General features: G+C 57.1%; 1 protein-coding gene across 6 annotated transcripts in view; it reads right to left on the bottom strand.

Annotated features, from left to right (window-relative positions):
• Nucleotides 1–16,357, bottom strand: part of stim1a (stromal interaction molecule 1a) — a 46,908-nt gene that overhangs the window by 7,339 nt on the left and 23,212 nt on the right. For all 6 annotated transcript variants that reach the window (XM_035385765.1, XM_035385763.1, XM_035385766.1 and 3 more), the window contains 2 exons: nt 7,113–7,290; nt 1,807–1,984 (listed from right to left, as the gene is read on the bottom strand). In XM_035385765.1, coding sequence (XP_035241656.1) covers nt 1,807–1,984; nt 7,113–7,290 — 356 coding nt within the window. The remainder of the gene's footprint in view (nt 1–1,806; nt 1,985–7,112; nt 7,291–16,357) is intronic.

Here is a 16,357-nt window from a genome sequence, read left to right as displayed (position 1 = left end):
TTTGCAGCTTTAATCTGTGGACTGAGGGAGGAAGCGCTGTGTCGCTGCAGGACTACGAGCTGGCATTCTCAGTGCTGGTTTAGTCTCGGTGGTGGAGGAGGGAACACTGATTCTGTCGAGGGCAGGGGGTGGCCAACCCAGGTTCTGGAGGGCCGCAGAGTCCGCTGGTTTGTGTTTTTACTCGGTATTTAATTGATCAATTAAAGCAGTTGATTACACAGTTAAATCACCTCACCAGGCTTCTTTGGTCGAAGCGGTTGTTGTATTTAAGATGAAAACAAAAACCAGCAGCCCCTGTGTCCCCCCAGGACCAGGGTTGGTCACGCCCGGTGTAGGGGGTTAGGAACACTGTCTCGGGGTTGGTGGAGGGAAGGCTACCCGCAGTGGGTCTAGTCTCACGGTAAGTGCTGGGGGCTGGCAGTGCCAGCCTTACTCACCCCAGCGGAGGCAGACGGGCGGGCGGCCCACTCTGGAAGAGCAACAAGCGAGCAGCGTTACGGGCGGCGCTGATCACCCTCAGGAAGAGAAACGCCCCAGAAACGCCCAAAAGTCCCATCTGGGGGCTGTGACCGCTTCACCCGCGCGGGATTTAAGGGGGGGCGTCCCGTTAAAAATCCTAACGAATCACCTGGGCCCGGAGTGGCCCACATGACCACAGGAAACTGCTCGGACGCAGGGCTTTTCGCTAGTCCCCAAGTTTTAGCGTGCGCAAGGGAAGGCATCGCTATGACGACGAGAAGACGTCCCAGCAGTGCACACACCTAGGGACCTGAGACGCTGATATTTCACTAAACGTAGGGCTGGGACCATAACATAATCTGAAGAATTTATAAATCGGGACAAAATTATCAATACATGCTGATATATTGAGTATTATTTTAGTTGAAAATGTATTCAACAGTCGAATATTCAAATACGTCTAGGTTCACATTTCATAGTTTTTTCGGTTGTGCCAGAGGCATTTAGTCACCATGACTGAACGTGTGAAACCAGAAGGAATCTCCTTAAAACACTATCCCGCTCAGTTAAAGAATCACCAAATTGCATATGCTGGCAAGTAAGCTGTGTTATTTAAAGAAACATAGATATAACTCCTGACTCGAGGAAGAATCAAACGTTTTTGCTGGAGAACCTTCGTGGCTATCGCAGAAACAAACCAAATCCTTTCAGAAAGCCAGACTGCAGTGCGATGTGGCCTGCTTCTGGGGGCAGCTGACTGCGGGGCCTGAGAGCCCTGCCTCCTGGACTCACGGCGCACCACAAACAGGGCCTTCACCACCGTTACAGGAGCACGGAGGAGAAACGCTGAAGAAGCGCCACGGCGTGTGCAGCCTTAATGCAAGCGAGTCCATTTCTTTCTGCTATGGGTATCGCATCATTAACCTCCACAGCAGACTCCCGCTGCTCATCCCCACCGAATGGGACTGCAATAAACAGTGGAACTCTGTTTATGATTCCTACACTGCTCCAGGCTCCACATTTCAGAAGTTGATCTTGGCTCCACATTTTCTCAGCTGATCTTGGCTCAACATTTTCTCAGCTGATCTTGGTTCTAAATTTTCTCAGCTGATCTTGGCTCTAAATTAACTCAGCTGATCTTGGCTCTAAATTTTCCTCAGCTGATCTTGGCTCTAAATTTTCCTCAGCTGATCTTGGCTCTAAAATTTCTCAGCTGATCTTGGCTCCAAATCTACCCACAGCTCCCATCTCTGCCGTTTCACCGTGGCTGCTCTCCTGCTCAGAACCTGTGCTGCGCTCTCTCGCTCGTACCCGCCCCGGCCGCTCCCCCGCCTCCCCGTCGCCCACCTGCTCCAGCTCCTCCTCGGCGTATTTCTGGCGACTCAGTTCATTCTCCGTGCCCTCGCGGAGCTCCTTGAGCCGCTGGGCCTCCTGCTTGGCCGAGTTGATCTCGTCCCTCAGCTTCTGCTCCAGGTTGACCTTCTCCACCTCCACGGTGCGGTGCTCCTCCTGCGCGATCTGCAGCCTGCGGAGAGGAAGAGGAAGGCCATGAGGGAAGGGAAAAGCTACGCCGTCCGCGGCCACCGTCAACCAGCCCCTTCCACCTGTTATAGCCACGGCATCCACGACTACGGTCAACCAGCCCCATCCACCTGTTATAGCCACGGTATCCACGACTACGGTCAACCAGCCCCTTCCACCTGTTATAGCCGCGGTATCCACGACTACAGTCAACCAGCCCCATCCACCCAATCCGTGGCCACTGCCAATCAACCCCTTCAACCCGCATCAGCCACAGGGTCTCCAGCCACCGCTGACCACCCCCTTCAGCCACGGAGTACACAACTACTGTCAACCATCCACTCCCATCCATTTCAGCCACAGGATCTGCAGCCACCGCTAGCCATCCGCTCCCACCTGTCTCTGAGTATCCTTGCTGGCCATTCCCAGAGCATCGCAGACAGACTGACCTCACCCTAAGCCCGGGGTCTCAGTCACGCGGTCGGCTTCGTCTCTCTTACCGCCACGCGGCTTAGGGGATTACCGAGCTTCCTGTGCCGGGATCACACAGAGGGGGCGGTGGGCTTTTCACCGGCCCGGTCCCGTTTCGGAGCGCGGCCTGACGTCCGCACCCCACCCCCCCCCGTGACCACCAGCACAGCGTTCCCCGACAGCGTGCCGAGCCCAAACGCGCGGCAGTCCCCTGACATGCTAAATATGGCACAGCGTAAGACCGCGGCCGCGTCGTGCCGGAAAGAGCGCTTTTTCTGGGACAGGAGTCCCGATGTGCACAGGCTCGACCCACAGGGGGCGCCAGCACGCACCGTCCCACAGGAGAACAAGCTCCCCCCTTAACCATGAGCCGGGCCACGTGCCGCCCCTGGTCGGGTGGTCACCAGGGGATAAGGACCTCGTAATTCCAGAGCTGTCCAGGAAACAATAGATTAAGTGTGCCCCCCCCCCCCCCAGAGCGGGCCCGGGACATCTGGCTGGGGGGGGTGGGGGGTCGGGGGGGTCGGTATGAAAAGGAGCGCGGGCGAGCGGAGGAATGGGGCGCGCTGACACTGGCTCGCTCGGGGAGGGGGGGGGGGGGTCAGGTTTCTGCGTAATTGGGGATCGGGTTTCCCCCCGGGCGGGCGTGGCTCGGAGCAGTGTGCTGTTATGAGACGCAGCTCTCCACAGGGCCCTGGGGTATTGCTATATAAAGACGGACAGCAGGCTGGGGGAGCTAGCCGCACGAGTCTCTGCTGCCGCACACAAGCCTGTGGGGCTCGGGCACCCGCACACGACCACACACAGCCTGTGGGGCTCGGGCACCCGCACACGACCACACACTCAGAGCCTGCTCACCAGGGGGTGGGCGGGGAGGAACTCCTGCAACAGCACAGAACATTACAATGGTTCCTGCTGTGAAATTCGCATAGACTGCGTCTGGGATAAAGGGTAACTCTGCAGGGGGAAATCTAAAGCATGACTGCTGTGCATTGTGCCTTACGTAGACCAACAACATGGACCTCATGTGTATGTGTGCATGTGTGTGCAACTGTACATATGTGAAGTATACAATGAAACACACACTATACACACACACACTGATACAAAGACACAGTCCCGTACTGTGACACAAGTCTGTTTGAGTATTTTTTTTTTTCCACGTCAGAAAAAAATCATACCGTAATTCCAGCAAACGGACTACAGTTAAAAAAAACACAAGAGAAAATCACATGGGCTGCTTGTGAAAATCAGAGAGCTGTGCATGTAGTGCCAAATCACGCCACCAGAGGGCGACCAGGTTCCCCCTCGGTGTCAAGACAGCGGAGCTGGAAGAAGCTGTGGCGCTCCTCACACGAGGCCCTGTGAAAGGCGATCCGGGGGGGTGAAGGGGGGCACGCTGCTCCTCCTGGCACGGCCTACCCTGACCTCTGCCATTCAGACCACCTCTGTAGTACGGCCACAGAGCTGCTCAGAGCAGCTGCGTTCTGCTGCACTCTGGGCCGTGACATCATCGCTAACAGCAGGGTCATCCCGCATCACTCCAGCATTAACCCACTTCATTCAGTACCCAAGTGCCCCGGTTAACACACGATGGAAATAAACAGTACTGTAATCAATGCAACAGTGTAAAGTCCTCTTTAGCTGCAATCCCTCCCCTTCTTCCCATCTCTCCATCTCTCTTTCTATCCCTCTCAGCTGCACCGGACACCAGCTCAAGAGAAGGGAAGTGAGACTGAAGTGGATGTGGTAACTGCTCACACCAGCTCAGCAGGGGACACCCCCACATCACGCAATACAGCTCTCTCTCTTCCTCTCCCTCCCTCCCTCTCTCTCCCTCTCTCTCTCTCTCCCTTTCTCTCTCTCCCCCTCTCGCTCTCAGCATGGGACACCCCCACATCATGCAATACAGCTCTCTCTCTTCCTCTCCCTCTCTCTCCCTTTCTCTCTCTCCATCTCGCTCTCAGCATGGGACACCCCCACATCATGCAATACAGCTCTCTCTCTTCGTCTCCCTCCCTCCCTCCCTCCCTCCCTCTCTCTCCCTCTCTCTCTCTCCCCCTCTCTCTCTCCCCCTCTCGCTCTCAGCATGGGACACCCCCACATCATGCAATACAGCTCTCTCTCTTCCTCTCCCTCCCTCCCTCCCTCTCTCTCCCTCTCCCTCTCTCTCCCTTTCTCTCTCTCCCCCTCTCGCTCTCAGCATGGGACACCCCCACATCATGTAATACAGCTCTCCCATGAGCTCTCTTGCAATCTCACCCTCCCTCCCTCCCTCCCTCCCTCCCTCCCTGCCTTTCTCCCTCCCTCTCACTCCACCCCCCTCTCACTCTATTGCTCTCTCTCTCACTCAACAGGGGACACCCCCACATCATGCAATACAGCTCTCCCTCTCTCCCTCTCTCCCCCCCTCCATCCCAGGCTGGTGCTGAAACAAGGCTCTGTATCTCCACAGGGTCTGCTCAGTGATTTAGGGTGGGGCACCAGCTCTCTGTGCTGATCGGAGTCTTCAGCAGTGTGTCGCTCGCCCTCTCTGCAGTCTCCGCCATTGGGCACGTGCCCAACCCCCAACGCACCCCCCCGCTCCACTCCCCCCCCCCAACCTGCAGGGCTGCTCTGGAGCACAGCCAAGGACCCAGCTACTGCCAAGCCTCAAGGGAAACACGTCTCATTCAGGCAAGCTCTGCACCACTTCGCCATTCATGCGGTGAAGTCACAGACCGTATAAAAATAGGGTGAAGTGGCTCCTCACATCTTAACCTTTTCCATTCAGGGACCAAACCCGCTGGACCCGCCCCGTCCCCACGTTTACGCCCGGTCCGGTCAGGGTGCCGCGTGTCTGCTGCAAATATCAGCGCCACGGACGTCGCGTCTGTTCTTCAGTCAGCGTGCCGTTTGAAAGCTCACACTGAGCGACGCCTTCAAGCGGCTGTTACGCAACCTCATCGCTGGCGAAGGTTTCCCATTTCGCCGCCAGGCCGGTGATTTCCCCAAATACGAGATAAAAAGATAAAAACTGAAACGATGCGGGGAAAGGCACAAGCGCGCCACCGCTGCTGTGGAAGAGCTACCACCAGGTCAATGAGACACGCCGGCGTCCATTTTAGCTACAGAGAGGTTACAGGAAACGAGCACGTCAGTGATCAGTGCGTGTGTGTGTGCGTGTGTGTGTGGTGAGCGCGTGAGTGAGTCAGAGTGATTGTGACACTTGTGTTGGGAAGTGGTGGTGTCGGGGGGGAGGGAGGGGTGGGGGAAATCAAAATCACGGCAGTAATTTCCAAGTTGCTGTAAACGCATTTTTGGACAGGCACGACGAGGGCAGGCGTCACGGGTCCTTCAAGTGCGCTGGTCATATTAGCCAATGAGAAGGAGGCTGAATGCCCTCCCTGTGGGGCATACTGTGCCCTCCCTACGGGGCACAATGTCCACATGCGCCTCTTACAGCTGCCAGCCGGGTGATCGGTGCGGCCCAGCGGCCCTCCCCCAAACTGCAGGGACAGGAAGTGGCGATCACTTCCCCCCTTCCACCTGCAGCGTCAGGGATACTTCTATTTGCTCATCGCTGTGCTTGCGTGTGAGGGAGAGCGACAAGACGCTCCATCTCCGATACGAAAATAAATGTTCTCGCTCCTTTTAGAGAATGACCGAATACTCGTCCGGTCTCATTAGCTAGAGCCTCAGCAGCGGCGAGCGGAGCCCAGTCCCTATTGGCCGTCTGCGAGCGAAGTGGGAGTGCAGCGCTGAGCAATCGCGCGGAACCCGAACGGGGAGCCCACCCTCCCTCTGTCCATTTAAGGACGTAGTGAAAAGAGGGATCTCCTCCCTCCCTCCGGCAGCTCAGAGGAACCGACAGCTGCTGCCAGGAAATCCCCGTCCTGTCCTCAGGAACTTCACCTTGAGTCTGAAAGCCAATTTTCACACATCTGCCTCCTCCTGCTGGCACAACACCCAGATTCCCAGGCCCTGTCTCAGTGCATCCTGACTGACTGTGTGGCTGACTGGCTGGCTGACTGACTGGCTGACTGGCTGGCTGACTGACCGACTGACTGACCGACTGACGGTGTGGCTGACTGGCTGACTGACTGGCTGGCCGGCTGGCTGACTGACTGACCGACTGACGGTGTGGCTGACTGGCTGACTGGCTGGCTGACTGACCGACTGACGGTGTGGCTGACTGGCTGACTGACTGGCTGACTGGCTGACTGACTGACCGACTGACCGACTGACGGTGTGACTGACTGACTGGCTGGCTGACGGTGTGACTGACTGACTGACTGACTGACTGACTGGCCGGCAGACTGACTGGCTGACTGACTGCTCTTTCACAGACTTCAGCTGATATCACAGCCTGCTGTAGCATTAGTCCATCAGGGCGTGGGCATATATCTTCAATCATTAACCGACTCCACAGCAACAGGGCAATCTCAAACGTACTTTCGGTTTTCATATGAGCAAAATGCAGAAGCACACACAGCCTTTATTCCCCCTGTAAGACCACATGACCCCCCCTAGCCCAAAAGCCCAGGGGTAACAATGGATAACCATCCTCCACGAGAGCCTGCAGTGGGGAGACCTGGCAGGCCCTAACCCAAAACCGAGTCACTGCAGGTCTGACCAACGCGTGTCAGAGCCGGGGGGAGGGGTGGGGGGACGGGACTCACTTCTGCTGCAGATCATGGAGGCTCTGCTCCGCCCTCTGCAGGCCCTCCAGGTCCTTCATCATCTTCTTCATGTGGTCCTTGGAGTAGCGGTTCTGGATGTAGGCGAACCAGCAGCCCCCCATGCCTATGACTATGGACACCACCAGCATGAAGTCCTTCACGTGGTTATGTCTGTTCACTGTGGAGTGGAGAGGAGGGGAGGAGGAGGAGAAGAGAAAGGAGGAGGAGAGTGGAGAGTACAGAGAGAGGAGAGGAGAGGACAGGAGAGGAGAGGAGAGGGCAGGAGAGGAGAGGAGAGCAGGAAGAGAAAAGAGGAGAGTGGAGAGGAGAGAGAGGAGAGGAGGGAAGGAAAGAGGACGAGATGAGAGAGAGGAGGAGAGAAGATTTAGTGAGATTAGCATAGCTGCATGTTATCACCTCGTGTCTGTGGAGTTCTCAGGTTTTGAAAGCGCAAGCTGCTGATATAACTGTTTATAATTGAAAGAAAGAATAGCGCAAACAGAAACATATATGAAACGGACACGAAAGAAAGCCAACGTGTGATAAAGGAACTCAAGTTTGGTCAACGTAAAGAGAGGCCGGAGGAACTGCCTGCAGCTCACTCTCAGTTCTTCTCCCTCCAGACGGGACAGTGAAGCGCACTTTCTGTGTGTAACCCTGCAGGCTCAGAAACACGCACAGCAGCAGCAGAGACAAGCAAAGCACCTCACACACACACCCGTGCGTTTCTTTACCTACAGCTACACATCACATCTGGTCATGGGGCGACATAGCTCAGGAGGTAAGAGCGTTTGTCTGGCAGTCGGAGGGTTGCCGGTTCAAACCCTGGCCTGGGCGTGTCGAAGTGTCCTTGAGCAAGACACCTAACCCCTAACCCCTAACTGCTCTGGCGAATGAGAGGCATCAATTGTAAAGCGCTTTGGATAAAAGCGCTATATAAATGCAGTCCATTTACCGTTTGGTCTCAAGCAGTAAGGTGATGCGTGAACTCAGGAGCCAGAAATACTCTATCCTTCTCCCTCTCTCCCTCTCTCCCTCTCTCTCTCCCTCTCCTCTCTTTTCCCCGTCTCTCAGTCTCTCCATCCCTGCAGGCCTCAGAACGAGCTGTGTCCGTCAGATTCGGAGGGGACGGAGGGATGGAGATAACGGCAGATTAACGCCGTCTATTTCCGTCTGGTGACGCCCCCCCCCCGGCGGCAGGATGGGGAGGGGGGTGGGGGGGGCGAGGTGACATTTACACGAGACCCAGGAATCCCAGAGCGTCTTTCTGTCCCGTGTCCTCTGTGCAGCCTGGGAAAGGAGGAGGAGTCAAGCTGCCGAACGCGCCCGTCCCAGCGGACGTCCTCCTTCCTCCCGCCGTCGCACGCTACACAGAGAGCGGTCACAAACCCCGCCACACACGCCACAGCGCGGGGAAATAATGAGGCAGCAGCAGAGTCTAAATGTGGTCCCATTAGAACACAGCTCCGTTAAAATAAGGCCCCACTAGAACACAGCTCCACTAGAACACAGCTCCACTAGAACACAAACCCGCTAGAACACAGCCCGCTAGGCTAGAACACAGCTCCACTAGAACACAGCTCCACTAGGACACAAACCCACTAGAACACAGCCCGCTAGGCTAGAACACAAACCCACTAGAACATAGCCCGCTAGGCTAGAACACAGCTCCACTAGAACACAGCTCCACTAGGACACAAACCCACTAGAACACAGCCCGCTAGGCTAGAACACAAACCCACTAGAACATAGCCCGCTAGGCTAGAACACAGCTCCACTAGAACACAGCCCGCTAGGCTAGAACACAGCCCCGCTAGAACACAGCCCGCTAGGCTAGAACACAGCTCCACTAGAACACAGTCCCGCTAGAACACAGCCCCGCTAGAACACAGCTCCACTAGAACACAGCCCGCTAGGCTAGAACACAGCCCCGCTAGAACACAGCCCACTAGGCTAGAACACAGCTCCACTAGAACACAGTCCCGCTAGAACACAGCCCCAGTAGAACACAGCTCCACTAGAACACATCCCCACTTGAACACAGCCCTGCTAGAACCCAGCCTCGCAAGAACACAGCCCTACTAGAACACAGCCCCTCTAGAACACAGCCCCACAAGAACAGTCCTGCTAGAACACAGCCCTGCTAGAACACAGCTCCACTAGAACACAGCCCCACAAGAACAGTCCTGCTTGAACACAGCCCCGCTAGAACACAGCCCTACTAGAACATAGCCCTGCTAGAACACAGCCCCTCTAGAACACAGCCCCACAAGAACAGTCCTGCTAGAACACAGCCCCGCTAGAATACAGCCCGCTAGAACACAGCCCTGCTAGAACACAGCTCCACTAGAACACAGCCCCATTCTACAGAGCTGCTCAGAATGCAGCAGACGTCCTCCTCCTGGAGCTTGCTGAGAGACAGCAGCCGCCTGTTAGAGTTACTCATTCACAAACGCTGCTGTGCTGCACTCTGTGTGCGCGAGCAAGCTAATCTTACTGCGCATTCTGCCTTACAAAAGCATTAACTGCAATGAAAGCATTAAACCAAAATGAAATTCCCCGAAAAGTACTGAATATTATTATATTTATAGTGCAGTACATTTCATTTCGGTAAGGGGTGAGATCAGAGGAAGAGGAAGGAGGGAGAGGGGAGAGATGAGGAAGGCCCCTGCAGTGCAGACAGGCGGTCTTTTACCGAGGGTCCCTGGCAGGACCGAACCCACGGCCCGCTCCCCCCCGCCGCCATTCCATACCGCCGTTTCCCCACAGTACCCTCTAACAGGGCTGTCGTGCGGTCGGTGTTGGCCCCCCAGTAATCCCTGTGCCTGACTCCGCAGGTAAACATCGTGCCTGACTCTGCAGGTAAACATCGTGCCTGACTCCGCAGGTAAACATCATGCCTGACTCTGCAGGTAAACATCGTGCCTGACTCTGCAGGTAAACATTGTGCCTGACTCCGCAGGTAAACATCATGCCTGACTCTACAGGTAAACATCATGCCTGACTCTGCAGGTAAACCCCGTGCCTGACTCTGCAGGTAAACCCTGTGCCTGACTCTGCAGGTAAACATCGTGCCTGACTCCGCAGGTAAACATCGTGCCTGACTCTGCAGGTAAACATCGTGCCTGACTCTGCAGGTAAACATCGTGCCTGACTCTGCAGGTAAACCCCGTGCCTGACTCTGCAGGTAATCCCTGTGCCTGACTCCGCAGGTAAACCCCGTGCCTGACTCCGCAGGTAAACATCGTGCCTGACTCCGCAGTGCCGCCCAACAACGCTTCCTGCGCCAACCCAACACTGGCGCAGGTTGCTAAGATACGCCACCAACTGCCGCAACTGCTCGTAGCCCTGCTGCAGCTGCCCGCGTCCGTCTCCCCGACACTTCCTGACTCACGCGCAGCCCGGAGTGGGGGGGGGGGAATGACTCCCCACACGATCGCGGGTACACAGCGGGTCGCTAACCGGGCTGACACCGCCCCCGTCCGCGCCTCCGAGCCGCCAGGAGGAGGACAAACGGACGCCCAGCGCCATTTCAGCGGCTTCCCGCCCAATCAGCCTGGACGCGGCAGATCGGTCATTACGCCCACCGTGTTACCCTCCGCTCGACAGCGCCTATTCAGCCTGAGTCATAACCCTAATTAGGACTGAGATTCCTCCCCCCCCGTGTGACGAGGCCGGGCCTCGCTCTGACGCACAGCTCGGGGGAACGACGCGTGCACACGGGCCGGATGACGCGGGGATTTAACAGAGCAGTTTACGAGCTGCGCATTAAAAGCCTGGCAGTACGCCCCAGCAGCACGACGAGAAAATCACTGCCGTCGACATACAGAACGGTCATAAAGCCCCTGCGGCAAGTTCAGCATTTAATGTGCAACAAAACAACTTCCGCTAGGAAGCCAAACTGTTACTGTTACTACAACTGCCCACACACCAGAGTTAGAAAGCAAAAATGAAGGTTTGATGGAAAACAGAAAAGACGAAACATTCTCGGTATCTGAAAATGACCGAAGGCGGATTTGCCGGTTTTGTAAGACCAGACACCCGGGCGCAAACCGCACGGTCAGCATGTTCCCCGAGGCCCGTTAAGGAGGTCCAAAGTAACACGTTTAACCGCCAATTACGCCGCGTGCACCGAGCTGAGACCGGCAGTGCGGTGAATGTCTAACTGCAGCGTGCCTGCAGGCGGTAACAAGGCCAATCACGTGAGCGCGTGCTGACTGTGGAAGCAGCGGCCTGTTCCGGGGGTGGGGGGTGGGGGGTGGTACCGGTTACGGGCGTCCCGAAAAGCTGCTGAAGTCGAGGAGTCGGACCCAGCGGGCCCCAGCGGGACGCCCGCGCCCCCCTCCCTGGGCCTGTCACTTCCAGGCCTCCCCCCAGCCCCCCCTCCAGCGCCCCCTCCAGCGCCCCGCCCCTCGCCCTCCGCGGGGAGGCCAGCTGGGGCCGGTCTGAACGCGGGCGCACAAAGAGACCTGCCAGACGCAGGCGCCCAAACCGCCTTTTCACTCAGAAACCCCCTTCACCTCCCCCCCACCCCTTTTCTCTCCCTTCTCCTCTGTTCACTCGCTCGCCTTTCTGTCCAGCGTCCCCTCCCTTGGCTTCACGCTGCGCAGTTAACCAGCGGGAACCCCAGGGAGGCCCTTCAGGGACCCCCCAAAGGGCCGGGTCCTATTATGGAAGGGGCCACCTGACACAAGCATCGCAAAGCCAGGAGCATTCAGCGCGGAGCAAACGCCACCCCGACGTCTCTGTTTTCCCCTCTGTGATCTCAGACGGGGTCGTTTAAAACGCTCCTTTTTTCGCACCATCTGCTGGCTGTTCGCCTCCCCGGCCTCCTGTCAGAAAAACGTGATGGAGACACACGGGGGGCCTCGCTGGAGATTACCCACGCACCCGTGCGGCTGCTGACGCAGACGCGGACGTTCACGCCCGTAAAAAAGGCCGGTGTGAGTAACTCGGACGCGTCCGCCGTTCTCTCCAGCCCGCGGCGAGCCGACCAATCGCTGAAGGGCCACGGGTTCGAGTCACTGCCGCGGGCCCACAGTGCAGCGCCTCACCCAATCAGGGACTGGGCTGGGAACACAGGGGCCACTGCCTGACACAGAGGGACAGACAGACGCAGTCCCCCACCCTGACTCAGGGAAAAAGAGCGGAACCAAGCACACCCAACACCACGGCAGAGAGTGACTCTGGAAAAAGAGCCTAACCAAGCACACCCAACACCGGTCAGAGAGTGACTCTGGAAAAAGAGCGCAACCAAGCACACCCAACACCACGGCAGAGAGTGACTCAGGGAAAAAGAGCCTAACCAAGCACACCCAACACCGGTCAGAGAGTGACTCTGGAAAAAGTGCGGAACCAAGCACACCCAACACCGGCAGAGAGTGACTCTGGAAAAAAAGCCTAACCAAGCACACCCAACACCAGCAGAGAGTGACTCTGGAAAAAGAGTCTAACCAAGCACACCCAACACCAACAGAGAGTGACTCTGGAAAAAGAGTCTAACCAAGCACACCCAACACCAACAGAGAGTGACTCTGGAAAAAGAGTCTAACCAAGCACACCCAACACCGGTCAGAGAGTGACTCTGGAAAAAGAGCGCAACCAAGCACACCCAACACCGGTCAGAGAGTGACTCTGGAAAAAGGGCCTAACCAAGCACACCCAACACCGGCAGAGAGTGACTCTGGAAAGAGAGAGTGACTAGGGCACGGGCCCAAAAGGAGACTCAGTGAATACAATGAGTCGTACTGTCAGACCAGGTCTGCCATTGGGGAAGCTGCCCCACGTGTGAACAACGATGGAGGAAAGATTTAAACAAAGCTTTTGCATTTTGAAAATGCATTTTATAGCCTATTCCGTGTGTGGCTTTCGCGTGTCGAGAATCGCTAGCCACTTTTCACCTGAGTAGAATCAGCAGCGCGCATCGCTGCCGTCGTGAACAGAAAGCACCCGCCCATACGTTGGGCGATCACACACACAGCCACGCAACATTCCCCTGCAGTGTTTAACATAGTTTAAATGCTGACAATATCAGCTTTCAAAAGCCCATTGTGCTGTAGATACGCAGCTTAAAAAACAGCTTAAAATCTCCTCCCTTCCCCCACCCACACAGAGCAACACATCCAGCGCAATCCAGACGACAGCTACGTGCATTCTCACATACGCTGTCATTTTTCCACACTGCTGAGGGCCAGGAAACAGAACCAGCTGCCAGACAGTTTCCTGTGACAAGCAGGCCATCAATAACCACATCAATCAGCACACCAAACACAGGGCTTGCAGTAACGTGGAGCTCTTCTGGAGGTGAACCACCCAGATTCCCCTAAAGCATTCCTGCTATGCCTGCTTGGGTGGGACTGCGGGGTTGTGGGGTTGCGGGGTCACGGCCAGCGCTGCAGGGGACAAAGCCAGAGTGGCAGCCTGCCACCGAAGAGAGTAGAGGAGGGGAGAAAAGAAGGGCCCTGTGTTTGCTGACCAAACCTGTGCCTGGGAAAGGGAGGAGGAGGTGGGAAAGAGTGAGGAGGTGATGGGGGAGTGGGAGGAGGTGGTGGGGGGAAGGAGGAGGAGGTGGGAAAGAGTGAGGAGGTGATGGGGGAGTGGGAGGAGGTGGTGGGGGAGAGAGAGGAGGTGGTGAGCAGGGGGAGGTGGTAGGGAGAGGGAGGAGGTGATGGGGGAGTGGGAGGAGGTGGTGGGGGAGTGGGAGGAGGAGGTGGTTGGGGAGAGGGAGGAGGTGGTGAGCAGGGGGAGGTGGTGAGGAGAGGGAGGAGGAGGTGGGAAAGAGTGAGGAGGTGATGGGGGAGTGGGAGGAGGTGGCGGGGAGAGGGAGGAAGAGGTGGAAAAGAGTGAGGAGGTGGTGAGCAGTGGGAGGTGGTGGGGGAGTGGGAGGAGGTGGTGGGAAAGAGTGAGGAGGTGGTGAGAAGTGGGAGGTGGTGGGGGAGTGGGAGGAGGTGGTGGGGGAGAGGGAGGGAGGAGGAGGTGGTGAGCAGTGGGAGGTGGTGGGGGAAAGGGAGGAGGAGGAGGTGGTGAGCAGTGGGAGGTGGTGGGGGAGTGGGAGGAGGTGGTGGGAAAGAGTGAGGAGGTGATGGGGGAGTGGGAGGAGGTGGTGGGGGAGCGGGAGGAGGTGGTGGGGGAGTGGGAGGAGGTGGTGGGAAAGAGTGAGGAGGTGATGGGGGAGTGGGAGGAGGTGGTGGGGGAGCGGGAGGAGGTGGTGGGGGAGTGGGAGGAGGTGGTGGGGGAGAGGGAGGAGGAGGTGGTGCTAGCGGCTCCCGCCCTGCTAACGGCTCAGCGGCTCCCATAGCCGCACCTGCGGAACTGAAACTGAAAGCTGGTGTGCAGCTGCCGGACGGGAGCACTGCAGTACGCTAGCGCTGCGCTACCGCACGGCTAACTGCGCTCTTCCGCTTTCCCAGCACCGTCTGCTTAACCCTTTGAAGAGCAGGTTTTTAGACTGTTTTTTCCCCCCAAAGTCAGTGTTCTAGAACTCTATTGCAGTCAGTTGCCGGTAGCGACTGTTGCATCAGCATTAGAATGTTCAGTTACGAACACTCTAATCCCGTATTTGTGACATCACAGCTGAAAGTGCTGATGCACAAACGGGCTGTGCTGCCGTTCTGTGCACCGCACACAGACGCTCCATTCATGAGCACGCTGCCAAATCCGCACCCGCAAACCTGGCAGCCGTGAGCTGCGTGAGGAATGAGCTCAAAGTGAGCTCACCGCACTTTTCACCGGCACGGTCCTGCGCTCCAGGGGAACGGTGCGGTCTCTACGGCGACGCCGAAGGGCTGACGCGAACGGCGGCGCAGCGGAGCTCCGCCCCCTAGCCGCGGCGGCCGTGGGAGTGGCCGAGCAGGCGATGGCGCCATTACCCTCCGCTCTCCGTTTCCAGGGGCAACCGGCTCGATCGGCCGCGCGCTCTCGTTACGAGCAGCTGGCGGATTAACGTTAATGAGATGCGCATGGTAACGAAGCCGCCCTAACGAGGGACTAACGAGCAGGCTCACGCAGCGCCGGTCTGGCGGAGGCAGAAAGCAGAAAGAGCACACACAGGAACCCCGTTCAGCGAGTACCTGAGATTAACTGAAATGCCGTTAATCTCATGCTAACCGCTGCTATGGGAGGGTTAGTGGGGACAGAAAGAAAGCAGGGGGGGCTAAAGCTAAAACTGCTGCAAATCTCACACACCCACAGCCAGGAAGTGTCGTTTTAGGACATTTTAAAACACGTTTGCCAACATGTGGCTCGCAGTCACTAGAAATAAATTTACCACGCGATTCATGTGTAATGTGTGAGGGGTGAGCACACAATGCAGTGCACACAATGATGTAATTTAACCTGTACATGAGTGTGGTTTACGTTCCCACAGCCGCTGTGGAATTAGTGTTAATGTTTGATCACTCGTACGTCACTCCGTTCGGGTGAAGGAAATGAGGAGACACAAACTAGGGCACTGAACCTGCAGCACTGCTGCAGAAATGAACGCGGCAAGACGAGCGAGCTCAGGTCAGAGGTTAAAGGTCAAAGGTCACGTACAGGCACGACACCCACACACTCAAACGAGACTCTGAATGTGGCCCTCGTGAGGACCTCTCAGGGGAGGGTCTGTTGTCACTGGGAGGGGAGGAAGAGACAGAGGAAAAAGCCCCGGGCCACAGAGACGATGAGAACAGAACCCGGGCGGGACGCACACCGGACAGCTCTAAGGGGGAGTCTGCACCCTGAGGTCAGGTCTGTCGGCTGGAGCTGCTCTTGTTCATTCGCTCCCCTGACAAACATTTTGGGAACATTTCACAGACGCTCGTGCACGAGCACCACCACTCAGCAGATGTGGGCTTTTGGCAGGAAAAGGGGGGGGGCGGGGTGTGAAAGGAAGTTGAGGCAGCAGCTGTAACCCTGCAGATAACTCCTCTCCCACAATAACATCCAGCCCAGCCCGACACAGGGCCCAACACAGGGCCCGACACAGGGCCCCGACACAGGGCCCCGACACAGGGCCCCGACACAGCCCAGTGCGCGTAAGCCAGGGAGCACGAGCGACACGCTAAGCGCTCTTTCTGCGCGCTCCAGCGATGAGGTCCCATCCACGCTGCACACCGTATGTTTTCCTGCCCTGTTTAGTGGGCATGAATGTGCACCGCATACGGGAGTCAGCCACACCGCTCCGAGGGAGGGGGGGGGGGGCTCAGCCAGGGGCCCGGCTACCGCACCCGCCTCGGCCAGCGGCTCAAACTCCGCCCTCCGCTTCA

The sequence above is a fragment of the Anguilla anguilla genome, chromosome 12 (assembly GCF_013347855.1).
Source record: "Anguilla anguilla isolate fAngAng1 chromosome 12, fAngAng1.pri, whole genome shotgun sequence".
In the NCBI taxonomy this organism is placed as follows: Eukaryota; Metazoa; Chordata; class Actinopteri; order Anguilliformes; family Anguillidae; genus Anguilla; species Anguilla anguilla.
Note: the sequence above shows the minus strand (reverse complement) of the source record. Positions and strands in the feature narration are given on the sequence as shown.